The sequence below is a fragment of the Sinocyclocheilus grahami genome, unplaced genomic scaffold (assembly GCF_001515645.1).
Source record: "Sinocyclocheilus grahami isolate Dianchi unplaced genomic scaffold, SAMN03320097.WGS_v1.1 scaffold85.1, whole genome shotgun sequence".
Lineage (NCBI taxonomy): Eukaryota > Metazoa > Chordata > Actinopteri > Cypriniformes > Cyprinidae > Sinocyclocheilus > Sinocyclocheilus grahami.
In genome coordinates this window covers 869,573-888,823 of record NW_015505264.1, presented here as the reverse complement: position 1 = coordinate 888,823, position 19,251 = coordinate 869,573, and the positions used below count along the sequence as shown (strand labels likewise).

Here is a 19,251-nt window from a genome sequence, read left to right as displayed (position 1 = left end):
AGGAAGGAGGGCAGATATACCATCAGGCTCCTCTGCTTGGGGCTTCTTTATCTGTGTAGCAGCTGGTTTCCTAAGTTGAATGTGAGCAGAAGACCTGGGTGAAGGGTCAGCTGGAGGAACCCGCGTCACCACAGGTCTGGGCTTCGACATTTGGACTCCAGGTGACTCCTGAGAGATAAACAAAGGGTTTTAATATAGAAATAATAGAGTTTTTTTACATTCTAATCCAACACAATGTAAATAAGTCTAAATGAATGCATCTTCTTATGTACACTACTAATCAAAAGATCAAAAAAAGTCTCTGATTCTCACTAAGGTCGGATTTATTTGATCAAAAATACAGTAAAAATAGTAATATTGTGAAATATTATTGCAATTTATAATGACTACCTTTGGCACCTGTGGTTTGACTGAAAATGGATTCATAGGCGATCCCAGTGTTTTCTTCTTCTTCAATGTAATGACTGGTGGTGGAGTGAGCAAAACTGGTTTCTGTGAAACATTCAAATGGTTATGTAGTCATATACCTGCAATAACTGATATACTGTAGTGCAAACACTGTAGATAGAAAGCACCTACAAGATGCCTGTATTAAAAGTAGAAAGCTATTGATTTGATACAAAAGGTCATAAACATTCACCTCAGAGTGCAGGTCCTGCAGAATATCTCCCAGCAGATCATCTTGAGACAAATCCACGTGTTTCTAGAATGCAAACATTGTAAAGACGATTCTATTATACCTGTCTGACCTTCATTGCAGATGCCAAATAATGACAGAACATTCCTTCATATTTAAGTGCAGGTTCATTTAATTAATCTTTGAATTAAACATTTACATAAAGGCCTATGTTATGCAAAAAACCAAACTGGGAACAAAGTGGCTAAGTGACTCATACCTCAGCAGGTTTCTTCACATTGCTATTCATGAACATGCTTTTAATGCTGTTGGGTTTACTGACAGACACTTTTTTCACATTCTTTTTCGAATCCCCTCCCTTTCCACCTTGTTTACCTGTTTACAGTTAAATAGAGAGCAAAAATAACTGGTAAAGACAATTCAGGGAAAACTGCTTAATATTGCAAAGTGACAGAAAATAAAAGAACTTACTTTTAGAATTCTTCTCCAATGCGTCATCATCCAAATCTTCATCAAAGATTTCTCTGCCATCCTCCACATACCCTGTCCCATCTGTCAAAGACAACAGACATTCAGCTGGTGCCCATTTAAGCACTGAGGTCAGTAGAAGTATGAAAATTTGACTGACCATCATCAATGATCCAATCATCATCCTGTCTCTCCCGCACCATTTTCGAGTACTGCTCTTCATCCACCTCCTCATAGACGCTGGTGAACTCCTCCACCTGATCAGAACACAATGTCAAAACACTGGAACAACACAGAAGATGTGTACATCAAGAAAACACTAAAAGCTGGCATGCAACTCACCTCGTATTTAACCTTCTCTCCCTTCTTGGCTCGTTTAAGTTGCTCTAAAGCCGACTTGCGCCCCACTTTCTCTTTTTTCTCCCGCCTGGAACGTGAAGTGGCAATGCCACATGTGTCGGATGTGTCTATAGGACAAAGAAATGTGCTTCAGTAAAATCAAACTGCATTAAGTTTAAACATACTATATAGAAAAACTGCAAAATGACAGGTCAAGAGTGACACATGAAATTAAAATGAATGGAAGATTATAAACAAATCATTGTTATAATTTTCCAGCAAAAACTATTATGGAGTTACAGCACATATTCTGTATAATTGTATTAATATTAAAAAAATATATCTAAAAAAAAAAAAGTTAAAAATGTTTTATATATATACATAATATAAAAAATAATTATATAATTAAAATGTCTGATAATGTTTTTACTGTCATATATACAAATATATTTCTAAAAATAAAACTATTTGTGCAGATTTCAGATATGAAACCAAAACAATTAACCCCTGATTTTACGATTGTTATTATTATAACAACAACTAAGGAGGCCCGAGGTACACATTTTTATCAAACATATTTATTAACAATATGTTCATGCAAATGTATAAAGATTCAGGTCATAGTCTATTACATACAGGAAATAGTTACAAACCGATCATTTAAAGTATTTATGTGTCAATTATGAAAGCGTAACGTTTACAAAATGAAACATTGTGACAATGTGAAACGCCATGTTCAATTTACATTCAAAGACTGAAGCATCATAATTACTCAACAAAAGTATATTACACTTCACGTATTTGCATAAACGCATATTTTAGCAATTGGTGCAGGTATATTAGTTCATTATATTTCATATTATATTAGCGCCGTCTGTACAGGCATCCAATAAGCTGCCTGTCTGAATTAATTGCATTAATATTCTGTATACACGCTCACCACAATCTCCACCGTCCATGTCTTTATCAGGACTTGAGACAGGAGCCATTAATATAAATTAGTGCCTGATATGAAGTCAAATTTCAGTCGTCTTCAGAAGCGCCGAGCCAAAACAACAGATTCCGCGCCAAAGTGTCTTCCCGGGGAAACTCGAGCAGCGGATATGACGACATCAGCAGCCGACCAATCTGAACCAGTTCAATGATCCGGTTGCATGTTATGTCTTTAATGTCTAATAAAAAAATTTTTTTTTTAAACAAACAAAAAAAAAGTTCAATGATCCGAGTTGTTTAGACAAACCTGATTCAGTTCGTTTTTAGACCACATATTACTTTACGAATGTATTGAGTTTTTAATTATTACAGTTAGAAATCACTTTATTTGTATAGTTGGAAAAATAATTGCGCATTTCTAATAGAATTTGTTATTTACTGAGACTTATATTTTTGCATGCAGTAGCCAAAAACAATGGAACATATTGTTATTTTATTTTTTTTTGACACAGAGTGGGCTCTAAACACCTGACAAACATAACCAACACAAATGTAAAACACAATCAGTTTAATACACGACAGTAAAACAAATGTGAATATGAACTAAATATGAAATAAATTACATGAGATAATAATAAATAATAACACTAAATAACATGAAACAATTTTCCATTCGTCTCCATTTAAAACTGACATTTTTACAATCTGTTTGTTGTTGATCTGTATAAATGTAACCATTTTAGTCGATCTACTACCTCTATGTATGTTATTGTTCTTCAAAAAACGTTAAATAATCCTAACATATTCACATAGAAGTGATAAATATGAATAGATTTAATATTTGATCGTAAGTATCGAACGTAACGCTCCATAGCGTTAAACCGCATCTGTTCAGTTCATCTATAAACTCCACATATTCTCGGAGTGAATCACTGAACCGTGTTTGGTTGAATCGTATCTCCGAACACTCAAGGTAACTTCTGGCATATGGCCACTTTTATAGTTTCTGAAAACAAAAGCTTCGACTCTGGTGGGACTCGAACCCACAACCTTTGAATGACCTCATTCATCAACCTAGAAGTCCAATGCGCTATCCATTGCGCCACAGAGCCGATGGGACGTCCCGCAACTGTATCGGTACTCCTTCCTACCGCCGAAGTTTTATTGGCCTATTTGATCTTGTTATAATAATACATAGACACTATTATAGTAGATATTATTGTTTTTCTAAAACATGATGTATAAAAACATATTGCATTTTTATTTGCTTAAATATTTTCGTCTTTTTTCCTTTTCTAAGTTGGCAGGTCTTTTATTTTGAAATAAAGAACTTCCGCTTTCAGCAGCACATGTGGGGAAGGAAACCACGTTGTGTCATCAGAACCAAAATGGCTTCGTGCAGCTTTGAAGACGTGCTCGCTAAAGCCGAAAGAGACGAGGCTGAAAAGCTAAAAGGTATTACAGTAAGCAAAGAGTTAGACCTTGAATTTGACCCGGGTAATTTGCTTGCGTTTGATAAGAACCGGATAGACACTCGGGAATTTAAAGACTGCAAACGGGAAGACTTTCTCCGCTCATTGGCCAGAGATAACACTCAACTCCTCATCAACGAGATGTGGAAACTTCCAACAGAAAGAGTTGAAGAAGTCATCGTCGCCAAGCTACCAGATCCAACCACTCTATTACCCAGGGAAAAGCCTGCTCCAAAACCAAAGCCTCCTACAAAATGGGAACAGTTTGCCAAGCTGAAAGGCATTCAGAAGAAAAAGAAGACCAACTTGGTCTGGGATGAAGTCCATAAGGAATGGAGGAGGCGATGGGGATACAAACGTGCCAAAGATGACACCAAGGAATGGTTGATAGAGGTCCCAGAGAATGCAGATCCCAATGAGGACCAGTTTAATAAAAGGAATAAAGCCAAGAAAGAGCGAGTGGCCAGGAATGAGTACAACAGACTCAAGAACATCGCCAGAGCTCAGAAGATCAAGGTGCCAGGCATGGGCCTTGCACCCACCCCTCGGCAGTCCAAAGCAGAGCTGGCACAAGCTGTCAATGTCGCCAAGATCTCCACGGCCTCTGTTGGTAAATTCCAGGATAACCTGCCCAAGGAGAAGACGCCTAAAAATACTGGGAGAAAGAGAAAGTTCCAGCCTCTTATTGGTGACTTTAGTAGTGAGAAACAAAAACAGCTGGATTTGTTGAAAGTGATGGACAGTAAGAAGCCACGACTTGACGTCACCAAAGCTGTGAATAAGCAAATGAGGGAAGAGGACATGGAATCCAGGCACAAGAACAAGAAAGACTTTGGAAAGAAGGGACGGAGGGGAAAGATGTCTGGTAAAGGAAAAGGAAAGGCTGGTGGAAAGGGAAAGGGTCCCAAAGGCAAAGGACGGAAACCTCAAATGAAGCAAGGAAAGCGATAAAATCTACAGCAGTGTGGGCTATAGTATATATATTGTATACATGATGTTGACCTGCCATGTGTCTCATACAGCCATAACTTTCAGTGCTTTTGGTGCTGGTTTGATTCTATACAATATGTGGTTGCACAGTGGTGTTCAGACTTAGTGTTTATAAATAACATGGATGCAGTGCTGGACTGAAAATAATTGGGACTCTTTCTACATGAATGTTTGATTTAATATTGCCACGTGTTATTCATATTGGTGATTTCACAATAAATTCAAATCATCTCTTAATGTCGTCTGTTCTTGGTTATATTTTAGATAGATTGTGTCATTTTACTCAAAAACAAAAATTTAAAACACTACATAATATGAGCTGTAATAGAATAGTAAGAATAATTTTGCTTTAATACAATATAAAAATAAAAAAAATGAAATCTTAAATTACTACCCGATATACTACCATCTAACATTAGCTACCTTTATGTATAAAAAAATTTTTTTGGGATTATTTTAAGAAATAAAATAGATGTACTTCATGTTAACATAAAAAAGTGCAAATAATTATGTATATATTTATATGACGCTTTTGATCTCTTATTTATTGCATTTGTTCATTTCTAGCCAGTTTTACATTATTTGTTCTATGCGGATTAAATGGAGTTAATTTCAGACAGTTGATATTGAACAATGCTTCTATCTAGAGGTACATTTATGTAATACATTTAAATGCATGTTTAAGTGATCTAGTTAATGTACTAAAAAAAAAGTACTAATAAATGTATTAGAGGGACGTTGCATATAACCATGCATGATTTGGCCATGTTATCTGAAACTCCCCCTAAACCAGGGCTGTCCAAACTCGGTCCTGGAGGGCCGGTGTCCTGCAGAGTTTAGCTCCAACCCTAATTAAACACACCTGAACCAGCTAATCAAGCTCTTGCTAGGCATAGAAACTTCCAGTCAGGTGTGTTGAAGCAAGTTGGAGCTAAACTCTGCAGGACACCGGCCCTCCAGGACCGAGTTTGGACAGCCCTGCTATAAACATTTGTTTGGATTTGTCATTCTTGATAGATTAGTCAAGTGTGTTACTATAATGATGTAGTAATTTAATTTGAATTAAATGACCGGCTTAAATACTCTCACCCATCCACTGAGTGAGAAACAAGACACCATATGTTCAAAATATTGATGCGTCTGCAGAGTTGGTGGCTCTTTCTAAACAATTTAATAACCAGTTCTTCATTTGATGGATGGTGTTTGACCACCGACACCATCTCAGATCAGCTGGGGGCTTTGGGAGGGGAAATGCCCATCTGTTGACTGCTGTCAGGTTTGTTAAGCATCATTAATCAAACAATCACAATACAAACACCCCACGCCAATGGACAGAAATATAGGGCACACTTTATGCCAAAATCAATTAGCAGTGCTGTGCTGAGAATGCAGGGTGTTTACTAATACACCATGTGAGATTAAGATACAAATGTTGTAATGGCCTCAAAACCACCAGTTGATATTATATATTGAATATCTATTTAGTACTCTACTCAAAATATAGTGTATCTCACAAACATGCTGAATGCAACAGCTCATTTATTTAGTCATATATTTATATGGACAGTTAGAATTTTTTTTAAATTACAAATTAATCTTTACAATTGAATATTCATTTATTTCTGAGCTATCACATATAATTCATAATCTGTCCACTAGATGGTGGTAACACATCATCTGAAAGCTGAATATATAAGCTTAGCTTTCCATTGATGTATGGTTTGTTAGGACAATATTTGCAGAGAAATCTGAGGGTGCAAAAAAAAAAACATCACAACTATTGAGAAAATCTCCTTTAAAGTTGAAGTCCAAATGAAGTTCTTAGCCATGCATATTACTAATCAAAAATCTGTTTTGATATATTTAAGGTAGGACATTTACAAAATATCTTCATGGAACATGATCTTTACTTAATATCATAATGATTTTTGGAAAAATCAATAATTTTGACCTACACAATGTATTGTTGGTTACTGCTACAAATATACCCGTGCAACTTATGACTGGTTTTGTGGTCCAGGGTTATATATAAGCTCAGACAGTGACACAAAATGAACATTTCATACACTACATTCCTTCTGCGGCACATTTGCACTGCACATTTTAGGACAGCACAAAAATAATCTGATTGTCTTTGTAATTTAGCTTTTGTTTATTTTTCTAGAAGGATGAGTTCATGGCTGAGGCTTACGGCGGCTTAGTTCAAACCAGGCCGGGACTATAGTGATCCTGGTGGAGGGCATGGGGTGAGTTTGTCATCATACATAATGAGTCTGCAAATTACAGATCTTTACGCCCGTCGACCCCCAACGACACACACGGGCAGCTGCTCCCCCTCCCAGCCTCACACTCCCTAAACAGATGGCTCATTGCTCATTAGCTAACAATGCACACAGATAGAACACCAGGCCGGATCAATTCTTACACAATGAACCCTCCCTAATGGCTTGTATTAATTTTATATACTGCCAGTCAAAAGTTTGGAATAAAGTTTTTTTTTTTATGTTTTGTTGAAAAAAGTGTCTTATTCACACCAAGGCTGCATTTATTTGATGAAAATGCAGTTTAAAAATAGTATCATGAAGTATTACTACCATTTAAAATACCTGTTGTCTATTTTAATTTATTTTACAATGAAAAGCATTCTGATGGCAAAGCTGTATTTTCTGCAGCCATATCTCAGTGTCATATAAAAATTATTGCTGAATTTGTGCACAATTATTATCAATTATTGGAGCTGAATTATTACTAATTGTTCCTCTGTTATCAATATTACAAACAATTGTGCTGCTAAATATTACAATTAAATTAAATATTATAAATGATAAATTTTTCCTGGATTCTTTAATGAATAGAAAAATTGAAAAGAACAGCATTTATTTGCAAACATATATTTATAGGTCTATATATATATATATATATATATATATATAAACAAAGATATTTAGCAGCAAAAACTGCTTTCAAAATCGATCATAATAAGAAATGTTTCAAATCAGCATATTAGAGTGATTTCTAAAGGATCATGTGACACTGAAGACTGGAGGAATGGCTTAGCCAGCTTTGCCTTACAGGAATACAATTTTATTTTAATTTTTTTATCTTAAAAAGTATTAAAATATAAAAACATAAAATATATTATAATAGAAAACAGTTCTTTTAAATGTAAGAATGTTTTACTGTAAGTTACCGTTTTTACTATATTTTTAATCAAATAAATGCAGCTTTATAAGAGACTTTTTTCAAAAACATTTAAAAATCTTAATTATTCCATACTTTTAAACGGTAGTGTATAAATTGAGCAGGAAACATGTTTATATACAGTTCTTAATTCAATAGAAAGCCTTTTCATGCCATTTCTCAACCAATAAAACAACACTGCCAGTGCAATTTCACACTTTTCACCAGTGTGAATTCCTATGTGGTGACTCTCTGGACTCTCTGGGCTTGTGGAGACCCTGTTTTGAGCGGTCAAGGTGTGGCAGATTAAACCTCGCAGTGGTCCTTTGATTGGTGATGGTCCCGGACCAATGCTGAACAGCCTGTCACTTGTCTCCCATCGTCAAAGCGCTGGAATCTGGGTCATCAGGAATAAACAGGGCCTTTGTGCTTGTTGTTTCCTCTTTGTGTTCCCTAGCAGAGGCAGGCTACAAGTCCCCTGGGGGGGACGATATGGAGGAGGGCGCTTTCCTGGCGCTCAGGCATGAGGCCCAGGCACACAGCTCTCCCAACTTGCTCCAGAGGATCTTGTCCAAGCACCGAAGGAATAGCCACTGCCAGGGGGCCACCAATGGGGCTTTTGAGGCTGAATGAATGACTTTTCCTTTACAGAAGGCAAAGGAGAAGTAGTACAGTAGCTGTTTTAGATTGGGTATGCATATTCTTAACTACTTATCAACCCCGTGATACTATATTAGGGGAGACTGGAGGCACGTACTTTCCTTCAGAATTCAAAGACTACATGTCATCTTTTGGTATAAAGAGCATGTATATATGTGCCAAAGGTAACTACTCTATATTTATTTTGCATTTAGACCGAATTAATCATAATATTTAATATTTAATTAAGTAGTCGTAATGTTACAAGTTGTAACAGTAGTTGGGGCAACTGTAACACTACAAGAAAAAAAATACTTAACCACACTAATAAATGCACACCTCAAAATAGTCAGTTCATTGCTCAATAATATTTGCCTTAATACTGTCAGACTGTAGTAATGTCATAATATACATTTTTAAAACATAGTCTAAGGGGTACATTATAATTTTTTTAAATAAGCAAAACACTAAATAGTCTTGAACTAAATATTTAAATAATACTGCATTAATGTTCATTAAATATTTAAGGATTTAGTCTTTCAATTCAGGCAGATATTTTCATTGCATAAATAGTGTTATAATTGCACTTGACGTCTCCTGGTCTTGGTCGTGATAAATAATATTGTACAGCTATCAGTAACAGAAATACTTTTCAAAATATGTATTGTTAATTTGTTAATATTAATAACATTTTAACATTTATTATAGTTAATATATTTGTCAGTTCTATTTTCCAAACACTATAATTAAAAAAAAAACTAAATTCTAAATAACTTTTTTTCTGAAAAGCAGGAAGATAATATACATTTAGGTTTTAAATCGAAGTCATCAAAACTTTAGACAGCAAAATTTATTGTAAAATGCACTCCAATAATCTTTGTTCAACTACAAAAAAAATGTACAGTTTTTTTTAATATATAAAAGCTTCAATAACATTATTCTAATATACTCCTATTTCTATGCATTGGTTAATTTGTATATTTTTGTGTGCTTTTATATATTGGCTAAAATAAATTTTTTATTGCTGTAAGTAAAATTTAAGAACAAAAAAAAAATTCTTCCCTTGTTGCTGTTCAGTGGCACAGAAAAATCTGATCAATAAACATGTCAAACTTGTCAACCACTAACATTTTAATGTAACAACAATAATTATCTTCCCTTGGACCAGTCTGGCTGCTTTTCTAGAACAGCCGCCAAATCCAATCCCTGTACTTTAGTTTGAAATGAAGTGCCCATCATGCACACCATATATTATAAGATTAACTTTTTGCTATACTGTTTCCTTTGAATCAGCCCCAGTAACTGACTTCTCTCACTTTTTAGCTTAATAAGATGCCTTGGCCATCTGCTACGCTTGGCTTACTGGTCACAATGACTTCAGCTTTCTCCTGGACCCTTATGCAGGGCTCTTACAGAACCTTATTAACCCTAATCCACGGATGCAGTGACTGTTGATGTCATATTGATATGCTACTGCACTTCAGAACCTTCAAAATTGCAACACAAAAAGCATGCAGTCAGTCTGTGTTCATCTTGCAGCATATGTGGCCTGCAGCTCACCTGAGGACAGCTGTTAGCCTGGACTTAAACACTTATATCTACCCCACCCATAGAATACAGTGTCCACAACCACCATCCCATTCACCAGGTGCCTCCTCACCAGGACAGCCCATTCAAACAAGAAAAATATGTCTTAGACTAGTTTTTGTGTTGCATCTTGTTTCATTAGCAGTGCAGGGTCTCTTTGAACTCTTTGAACTCTTTGAAGTGACATGTGGCCAAGTATGGTGACCCATTATTCATACATACATCGGAATTAGTGCTCTGCATTTACCCATCCAAAGTGCACACACACAGCAGTGAACACACACAAACCGTGAACACACACCCGGAGCAGTGGGCAGCCATTTATGCTGCGGCGCCCGGGGAGCAGTTGGGGGTTCGGTGCCTTGCTCAAGGGCACCTCAGTCGTGGTATTGAAGGTGGGAGAGAGCGCTGTACATTCACTCCCCCCACCTACAATCCCTGCCGGTACGAGACTCGAACCCACAACCTTTGGGTTATGAGTCCGACTCTCTAACCATTAGGCCACGACTTCCCTAGTCTCTGCCCCAGAATAAAAAAAAAAAAGGTAATTGTGACTTTTTATCTCACAATTCTAACTTTATTTCTCACAATTCCAAGTTTATATCTCAGTTCTGAGATAACATCTCACAATTCTGACATAAATTGTGAGTTTATAACACAATTCTGACTTTATTTCTCACAATTGCGTTGTTATATCTCATAATTTTGAGTTATCTTGTAATTCTGAATTCTCAGTATTGTTTATATCTTGTTTAAGAATCACAAAATGCATTTTGTGAACATAATGTGATTTTGTGCACTAATATGAAATTGAATGTACCAACCCACTTCACTTCTTGAAGGAAATATGCATGCTGTAATATAGACAGATCCTTTTGTCCACAGAAGAGATAAAAAAACTACATTTGCAAGATGTAAACTCAGAATTGTGAGATACAGACGTGCAATTCTGACAAAAGACAACTGTGAGAAAAAAATCTGAACTTGAAGAAACTTGCAATTCTGAGAAAAAGTCACAATTATGAGATGTTACATCAGGATTTAAAGAAAAAAAGTCAAGAATTGTCAGGTATAAATTCTGAGAAAAAAAAACAGAACTACGAGATAAAACTCAAAATTGTGAGGCATAAATTTTGTATTGCAAGAAATGTGTCATAAACTCGCAATTCTGAGAAAGGATACATTTCAACATGTTAACTCAAAATGATGAGATATATAACGTGGGAATTGTTAGAAATAAAGTCAGAATTGTAAAATAAAAAGTCACAATAAGCTTTTTTATCTTTTTATTTTGTGACAGAAACGGGCTTCCGTACTAAACTGTGTGTGCAGCAGAATCATTCATACTTACACTTTATATGAAGCGCAGCACACTACAGGCTTCTGTTTGAGTTTGGTGGCAGGGCCCCTTTTGCTCCTGAAACTCAAAAATCACCCATCTAAATGAGCTTATTTATAGCTCAAGCTTCTACCGTATAGCTATGTGCCTGGCCTAGAAATAAAGTCAGAATTGTAAAATAAAAAGTCACAATAAGCTTTTTTATCTTTTTATTTTGTGACAGAAACGGGCTTCCGTACTAAACTGTGTGTGCAGCAGAATCATTCATACTTACACTTTATATGAAGCGCAGCACACTATAGGCTTCTGTTTGAGTTTGGTGGCAGGGCCCCTTTTGCTCCTGAAACTCAAAAATCACCCATCTAAATGAGCTTATTTATAGCTCAAGCTTCTACCGTATAGCTATGTGCCTGGCCAGCTCAGTGTCCAAACTCTCAGCAGTCAGCCAGTCATAACCAGTGGAAAGACTGACCTTAATTGGCAGTGGAGCACCACGCCTGGGTTTCCCGCCTGAACTGTGGGTGCCTGCCAGATGACTGGGTCTGTCACTGCTGCGATAGCCTACCATCTGCTGTCTACTGCACACAATGGCAGGCAATGAGCACACAGACCCAAGGGAGGGGCTTCATGGGATGGCTCTGTACAACATGCTGCACTGGGACACCTCTAAACAAACACACACACACACACACACACACACACACACATACATGCATGGTGCTAGTCCCACTCCTGAGATTAAATAAGATCATTTCTACATTAAAATTTTAGGAAATTTAGGAAAAAGAGTGACCAATATTCATTCAGGATGGTGTGCATACAGTTTTTCATAAAATACTTTGTCATATCTGTCAGTAAGGATACTAATTTACGTTTGATGGACCTAGTTTGTCCAAATTTCTTTCATTACTCACCCTCGTGGTTCCAAACCGGTATGATTTTCTTTCCTCTGTGGAACATAGAAGATATTTGAAATGTCTCTGTTCTTTTGTCCATACAATGGATAACCAAATCGGTTTGGTGAACATCATTCAGAAGAAAGTCAGGCAACAGTTTTGGAACAACATGAGGGTGAGTAAAATGATAGAATTTTCACTTTTGGGTGAACTATCCCTTTAAGTACACAAAAATTGCATAATTTTGCGCAGGACATCACTTAAAATGGCAAAACAGCCAATGAGTCAGCTGCTGATTCAGTAAACTGACAGATTCAGTGAAGGATTCGCCAAGCGGGAACTCGTAAGTTTGCCGGGCTTTTTGAAGATTCATTAAAAGAACCGATTCAAAAGAGTTATTTGTTCATGATTCGAACGGGATTGACCGAGCTGTATTATTGATTCACTAAAAAGAACCAGTTCATAAGAGTTGTTTACTTGTAAATCGGAACACTTTTGTTTTCTTGTCAGTATTTATTGATATATGTATTGTATACTCATTAATAAAGACTGAAAATTCACATTGACTCTTCACATTCTGACCCCGCTGACCCAGTGAGCATTTTGCTGTCCAGTGGTCATGTCTTAACTTTGCAATTTCTGTATTGCATTAGTTTTGAATATTTCTCATGGGGATTTAAACATTTTTGACTTTTCAGTCTGAGTTAAACCTCTTTTTTTGGCTAATTTTATCTGTAAAAGAAAACATGCCTAATAATTCTGCACAGCTGAATATAAAGGGTCTTTTCACTTCCAGCCTTCATGGACAATTATATATCACTTATAAATTATTAAATACAAAATTACTAGTAGTTATTAAGATTGATGTGGTTTGGAATTGGTAAAATGTGCTTGGAAAAATAATGATCAGAATATCAACGTGCTTAATAATTATGCACGTGGTGTGTATATGTAAATAAATAAATAAAATTAATCCATATGTTCCCAGTTCTTTTTCAGAACTTCTTGTTGCTTTTGTCTCCTCTTTGAAACATCCAAAATACATAAAGCCATCACAAATAGCACACATAACTATTACAGTAATTTTATAAGCCGACCAGTAAATGCGGAGTAATTATTTTTCTACTTGTAGAGAATAATCACATCAGTCAAGGTCAAGGCTTGGATTTCAACCTAAAGATTAAAGTTCTTTCTAAATTTACACATCATTGTCAAAGAATACAACAGGTGTTTGTTTTGCATTGAGCCAAAATGGCTTCAGTAGCCATCAAGCACTCAGTGCACTGTACAAAAGCCCAAACCAGCCAACCAATTTATCCCCTATGGGCCTTTGACATCTCTCAAGCCTGCATTGACCATCTGAAAAATACAATAGCAAAGTGTTCTCCAAATTTGAAAGAAACATATAAGAGCACATGTGTTATAGGCTTGTAAAAAGTGTGCATGGTGCTAGTCCCACTCCTGAGATTAAATAAGATCATTTCTACATTAAAATTTTAGGAAATTTAGGAAAAAGAGTGACCAATATTCATTCAGGATGGTGTGCATACAGTTTTTCATAAAATACTTTGTCATATCTGTCAGTAAGGATACTAATTTACGTTTGATGGACCTAGTTTGTCCAAATTTCTTTCATTACTCACCCTCGTGGTTCCAAACCGGTATGATTTTCTTTCCTCTGTGGAACATAGAAGATATTTGAAATGTCTCTGTTCTTTTGTCCATACAATGGATAACCAAATCGGTTTGGTGAACATCATTCAGAAGAAAGTCAGGCAACAGTTTTGGAACAACATGAGGGTGAGTAAAATGATAGAATTTTCACTTTTGGGTGAACTATCCCTTTAAGTACACAAAAATTGCATAATTTTGCGCAGGACATCACTTAAAATGGCAAAACAGCCAATGAGTCAGCTGCTGATTCAGTAAACTGACAGATTCAGTGAAGGATTCGCCAAGCGGGAACTCGTAAGTTTGCCGGGCTTTTTGAATGATTCATTAAAAGAACCGATTCAAAAGAGTTATTTGTTCATGATTCGAACGGGATTGACCGAGCTGTATTATTGATTCACTAAAAAGAACCAGTTCATAAGAGTTGTTTACTTGTAAATCGGAACACTTTTGTTTTCTTGTCAGTATTTATTGATATATGTATTGTATACTCATTAATAAAGACTGAAAATTCACATTGACTCTTCACATTCTGACCCCGCTGACCCAGTGAGCATTTTGCTGTCCAGTGGTCATGTCTTAACTTTGCAATTTCTGTATTGCATTAGTTTTGAATATTTCTCATGGGGATTTAAACATTTTTGAGTTAAACCTCTTTTTTTGGCTAATTTTATCTGTAAAAGAAAACATGCCTAATAATTCTGCACAGCTGAATATAAAGGGTCTTTTCACTTCCAGCTTTCATGGACAATTATATATCACTTATAAATTATTAAATACAAAATTACTAGTAGTTATTAAGATTGATGTGGTTTGGAATTGGTAAAATGTGCTTGGAAAAATAATGATCAGAATATCAACGTGCTTAATAATTATGCACGTGGTGTGTATATGTAAATAAATAAATAAAATTAATCCATATGTTCCCAGTTCTTTTTCAGAACTTCTTGTTGCTTTTGTCTCCTCTTTGAAACATCCAAAATACATAAAGCCATCACAAATAGCACACATAACTATTACAGTAATTTTATAAGCCGACCAGTAAATGCGGAGTAATTATTTTTCTACTTGTAGAGAATAATCACATCAGTCAAGGTCAAGGCTTGGATTTCAACCTAAAGATTAAAGTTCTACAAGACAATGTATTCAATAATATGTTCCCAGTTCTTTTTCAGAACTTCTCCTCCTTGAGACATCCCAAATACATAAAGCCATCACAAATATTACACATAAATATTACAGTAAATGTATAAGCTGGACAGTAAATGCAGAGGCATTTTTTCTACTTGTAGACCAATAATCACATCAATCAAGGCCAAGGCTTGGATTTCAACCTAAAGATTAAAGTTCTTTCTAAATTTACACATCATTGTCAAAGAATACAACAGGTGTTTGTTTTGCATTGAGCCAAAATGGCTTCAGTAGCCATCAAGCACTCAGTGCACTGTACAAAAGCCCAAACCAGCCAACCAATTTATCCCCTATGGGCCTTTGACATCTCTCAAGCCTGCATTGACCATCTGAAAAATACAATAGCAAAGTGTTCTCCAAATTTGAAAGAAACATATAAGAGCACATGTGTTATAGGCTTGTAATGGCCGTCAGCAGCAGAAGGCATGTCAGTGGGGCCTTGCGCCCCTCTATTCAGGGGAAATTGAGTGAATGGGCCTGCAAAACCAACAGACATACAGAACAATAGAACCAAAAGACATTATTTCATGGGTGAGTGGGCCTCTTTAAAGAGAGCAGCTGACCTGTGGAGAGCTGTGTTGTTCAGGGAGGGTGCGAGTCCACAGACCCCACGGCCCAGTGACAGCAGATAGCCATCAACTCAAGAGACCTCAACTTCCATTACTGCTGTAAACACCTGCTTTCAGAAGAGAACAGGGCTCTGTGAGGTCTTTCGCAGTGTGACATGAGCGAGAAGGTGATTATTAGCCAAAAAATTAGGTCCTTGGAAGGATGGAAGTGCTGTCAATCAAAAAGCTAAATACTGTTTGAATCAGTTTCAGAGAATAACCCACAACCTCAAAAGAAAAATACACAAGTGGCACATTTTGAAGAGCATATTTTTTATTTTTAGGTATGTGAATGACAACATGGATATTGTCGAGTTGGTTGTAATATCAAAGAAGCAGGTTATAATTGTTCAAAAAAAAAGTTTTTTTTTTTTATAATAACTATACAGCATAACTAACTGAAGCAAAATATGCGGAAGTACTAAATTACTAAAACTAAAATGAAAACTGAAAAAATAAAGTAAAAGCTCATTTAAAAATATAAACAATTACTATAATAGTATATAAATAATACTAAAACACAATGTCTTAAATTTGTTAAGGTTTATAATGAAACATTCAGTTATAAAAATTCAAAATGTAAGCATTTTTATTTCAGTTAACAAGAGTCAATTATGGATTTCTGCAAGCACAATGGATATTAATAAGTTAATGTCACATCAGATTATTTTCTTCTTTCCTTTGATGCTAACAGAACAAATGAGTGAATTACCGGAGCGGGTGTTTGGTATGGTGGGCTCTTTTGGGTCATGTTTTCTCTCTTGTCCTGTGGGATAAGCGAGTGGACTATTGAAAAAGATTCCTTCTGCGATCCAGGAGAGCAACAGTTCTCCTCTCTCTCCGTCAATGGCATCATGAGCATTGATCTGGTCAGTAGGTCGTTACTATGAGACTAAAAGAGGGGCGAAGATAGTGCGTGAAGAGGAGAAACAAAAGTATTGCAAACTCAAAAAGTTAAAAACACTCATGCATCCTAAGTTTGTAAAGTAGGATAATGGTCTTACTGCTCCATTGCTGTTAATCTGCTGTTGGGGAAACAGTTGTACATTTAAACAGTCTTTTTCCCAGCTGTCCAATACCAAAGACTTTCTCACTTTCCTCGCAGGAGCTTCCATCTGCTGTGAACCCCAAATGACACAGTTTAAAAATAAAAACTAGTGTTCAATTTAAGAGTTAACATTAGATAAAAGCTGTCGAACATTTAAACTAAACCCATTTGCATGATTGTGAGAACAAATATGTAAGAAAGTGGCCAGTACCTCATAAGATCTGAACTGAGGTTGGTTCTGCACTTGTGTGAAGATGTCAGCCCCGGTTTCTTCTTTCAGAACCTCTCTGATGTCCTCCTCAAGAAGTGCCAGTGGTTGGGGCTGAACACACCAACATAATATACCAAAAGACAAATTAATGAGTGAAGCACCAGATAAATGTATGAATCGCCTTTTATAGGTGAATCTTACGTAATCTGTCAGGTCAATATTTAACCTCAAAATTAAAAGAAAATGAAGGCTGTTTTTGGGACTGTTAAGGTTTGTCCTAACAAATATTTGAAAAATATATTAAAGGGGTCCTATTATGCTCCTTTATGCTCTTTTGTTTTGGGGGTGTACTAGAGCAGGCTCTCATACTAGGTAGTTCGAAAACATAATTTTTCACATATTTTACATTATTACAACACCTCTCTCCCCAGTCTGGCATGAACGGCTCAAATAATTCCTGTATCAAATGAAGGTCTGCCATCTGAAACACGAAATATGTTGTGATTGGTTAGCTGGGACAGTGTGTGTGTTGTGATTGGTTAGCTGGGCCAGTGTGTGTTGTGATTGGCAGCACTCGGCGCCTGGTCGGGAAATGTCACGCCCCTTACCATAGCCGCCTGCGAGCTTCAGTGTAAATATTGCGTCAAAATCAAATAAATTTGAGCGCGCTTTAAACCAGGATGATTGTAACCACTCTAAGTTTGTCTGCTTTGGGAAAGCTAGCGTGTCTCCGACATAGTGATAACACTCTGCCTTCTCTAGTGCAGCTCACCCAGGTCTCATCTCATTCGTCGATCTTTGTGATATCACAAATCCCGGAAAATATGCGTTGTAGTCCAAAAAAGTCATTCGTTGTAGTTTTTGAAAAGTGATTTCTGTTAAACAAAATATCTCCTTTTGAAGTGGACTTTGAGCTTTGTAACTTTGCAGATCTTTTTTATGCTCAAACAGCAACATGACAGACTAACTGAAGTTGAAAAATTGAAAAAGCATAATAGGATCCCTTTAAACAATATGCGATTTGACATCACTCTTTCACTGCATGGTTTAGTCTATTAAAATACATTTAGAATTGCCCCAAAATTCAAGATGGTATGAAATGTATATTTTATTTATAAATAGTATGTATTTTATATTTTTATCATCTGATATAGTTAATATCACAAGAAGAGTGACGTTTTCTCCATATATCAACACGATTGCAAATGTGATAATGATTTGATGAACAGCTTGATAAACAAAAGTTAATATTAAGTGACTTACACTTTAGACACAATAGTTCTTGTTTTTGCTGTATTTCGACAAAGAAGTTAATTCCAAACAAAGCCACAGCAGAACTGTTTTGCGTCTCTGAGCAGCACACAACAGTGTTTCGTTACGGAATCAGTCAGCTGTTTGAACGAATCGGTTGAATGAATGACTCAATGACTAACTCATGCAGTGATTTGCGGCCCCTACTGGCGATTTTAGGTTTACATTTAAAATATATTTTCCCCTTTTTTCTGCCAAATCATTTCAAATATCAGTATTCAACGTTTTGTTTTAAAACATCTAATTTTTTCCATTTGTAACTGCAGGTTAACTGCATTCATGTCCTGCATTAAACAGTCTGTGTGAATGCATCTAAATGCCACTTCAGATCCAGATTGTGTGCCACCTCTGCATTGCAAACACAAATTTTGCTGATACTGATTTCATTTGATTGGTGACAGCCCTATAGTGTCTTACTATTTGAATTTATTGATTAGATGTTAGAATTTGAAACAAAAGATGATGCACACATTTAATTATAGGTTAGAAAAAAAATTGCCCTTATAAAGGTAAAAATGCCCATAAAAGGTAAACATTAATTTAAACTTATTGGAAAAGTTCATTTCTGTTACTCCTGCAAATTAACCACCACACAGAATATGAAGAATATCAAAAGCTTTGGGAGTCAGCTGTCCATAACAGTCCTAAACCTGTCAAAATACCAACACAATAACATATTCTCAAAATATTTAGACTTTATTCTCATATTGCTAAGATTTTATTCTCATAAT

The 19,251-nt window shown here is 36.0% G+C and overlaps 3 protein-coding genes and 1 non-coding gene across 4 annotated transcripts in view; 1 reads left to right on the top strand and 3 right to left on the bottom strand.

Annotated features, from left to right (window-relative positions):
• The window catches only part of LOC107586771 (DNA polymerase alpha catalytic subunit-like), a 60,096-nt gene extending 57,540 nt beyond the window's left edge, over nucleotides 1-2,556 (bottom strand). Inside the window, exons 1-8 of the mRNA XM_016274292.1 lie at nucleotides 2,385-2,556; nucleotides 1,448-1,572; nucleotides 1,266-1,362; nucleotides 1,109-1,189; nucleotides 897-1,012; nucleotides 641-703; nucleotides 391-492; nucleotides 21-168 (exon numbers count right to left, since the gene is read on the bottom strand). Of these exons, the coding sequence (XP_016129778.1) occupies nucleotides 21-168; nucleotides 391-492; nucleotides 641-703; nucleotides 897-1,012; nucleotides 1,109-1,189; nucleotides 1,266-1,362; nucleotides 1,448-1,572; nucleotides 2,385-2,433 (781 nt within the window). The 5' untranslated portion in view covers nucleotides 2,434-2,556. The remainder of the gene's footprint in view (nucleotides 1-20; nucleotides 169-390; nucleotides 493-640; nucleotides 704-896; nucleotides 1,013-1,108; nucleotides 1,190-1,265; nucleotides 1,363-1,447; nucleotides 1,573-2,384) is intronic.
• Nucleotides 2,557-3,399: 843 nt separating this feature from the next.
• Nucleotides 3,400-3,489, bottom strand: trnar-ucu (transfer RNA arginine (anticodon UCU)). The gene is given in 2 exon segments: nucleotides 3,400-3,435; nucleotides 3,453-3,489. It is a non-coding gene; the product is annotated as a tRNA-Arg (tRNA).
• Nucleotides 3,490-3,720: 231 nt separating this feature from the next.
• On the top strand, nucleotides 3,721-5,076 carry LOC107586700 (ribosome biogenesis regulator 1 homolog). Its single transcript, XM_016274153.1, has one exon. It carries the CDS (start codon nucleotides 3,727-3,729, stop codon nucleotides 4,798-4,800), a length of 1,074 nt encoding a protein of 357 aa, XP_016129639.1. The 5' UTR covers nucleotides 3,721-3,726; the 3' UTR covers nucleotides 4,801-5,076.
• Nucleotides 5,077-16,548: 11,472 nt separating this feature from the next.
• The window catches only part of LOC107586770 (myb-related protein A), an 8,980-nt gene continuing 6,277 nt past the window's right edge, over nucleotides 16,549-19,251 (bottom strand). Inside the window, exons 7-10 of the mRNA XM_016274291.1 lie at nucleotides 17,210-17,320; nucleotides 16,955-17,068; nucleotides 16,663-16,842; nucleotides 16,549-16,572 (exon numbers count right to left, since the gene is read on the bottom strand). Coding sequence (XP_016129777.1) covers nucleotides 16,549-16,572; nucleotides 16,663-16,842; nucleotides 16,955-17,068; nucleotides 17,210-17,320 — 429 coding nt within the window. The remainder of the gene's footprint in view (nucleotides 16,573-16,662; nucleotides 16,843-16,954; nucleotides 17,069-17,209; nucleotides 17,321-19,251) is intronic.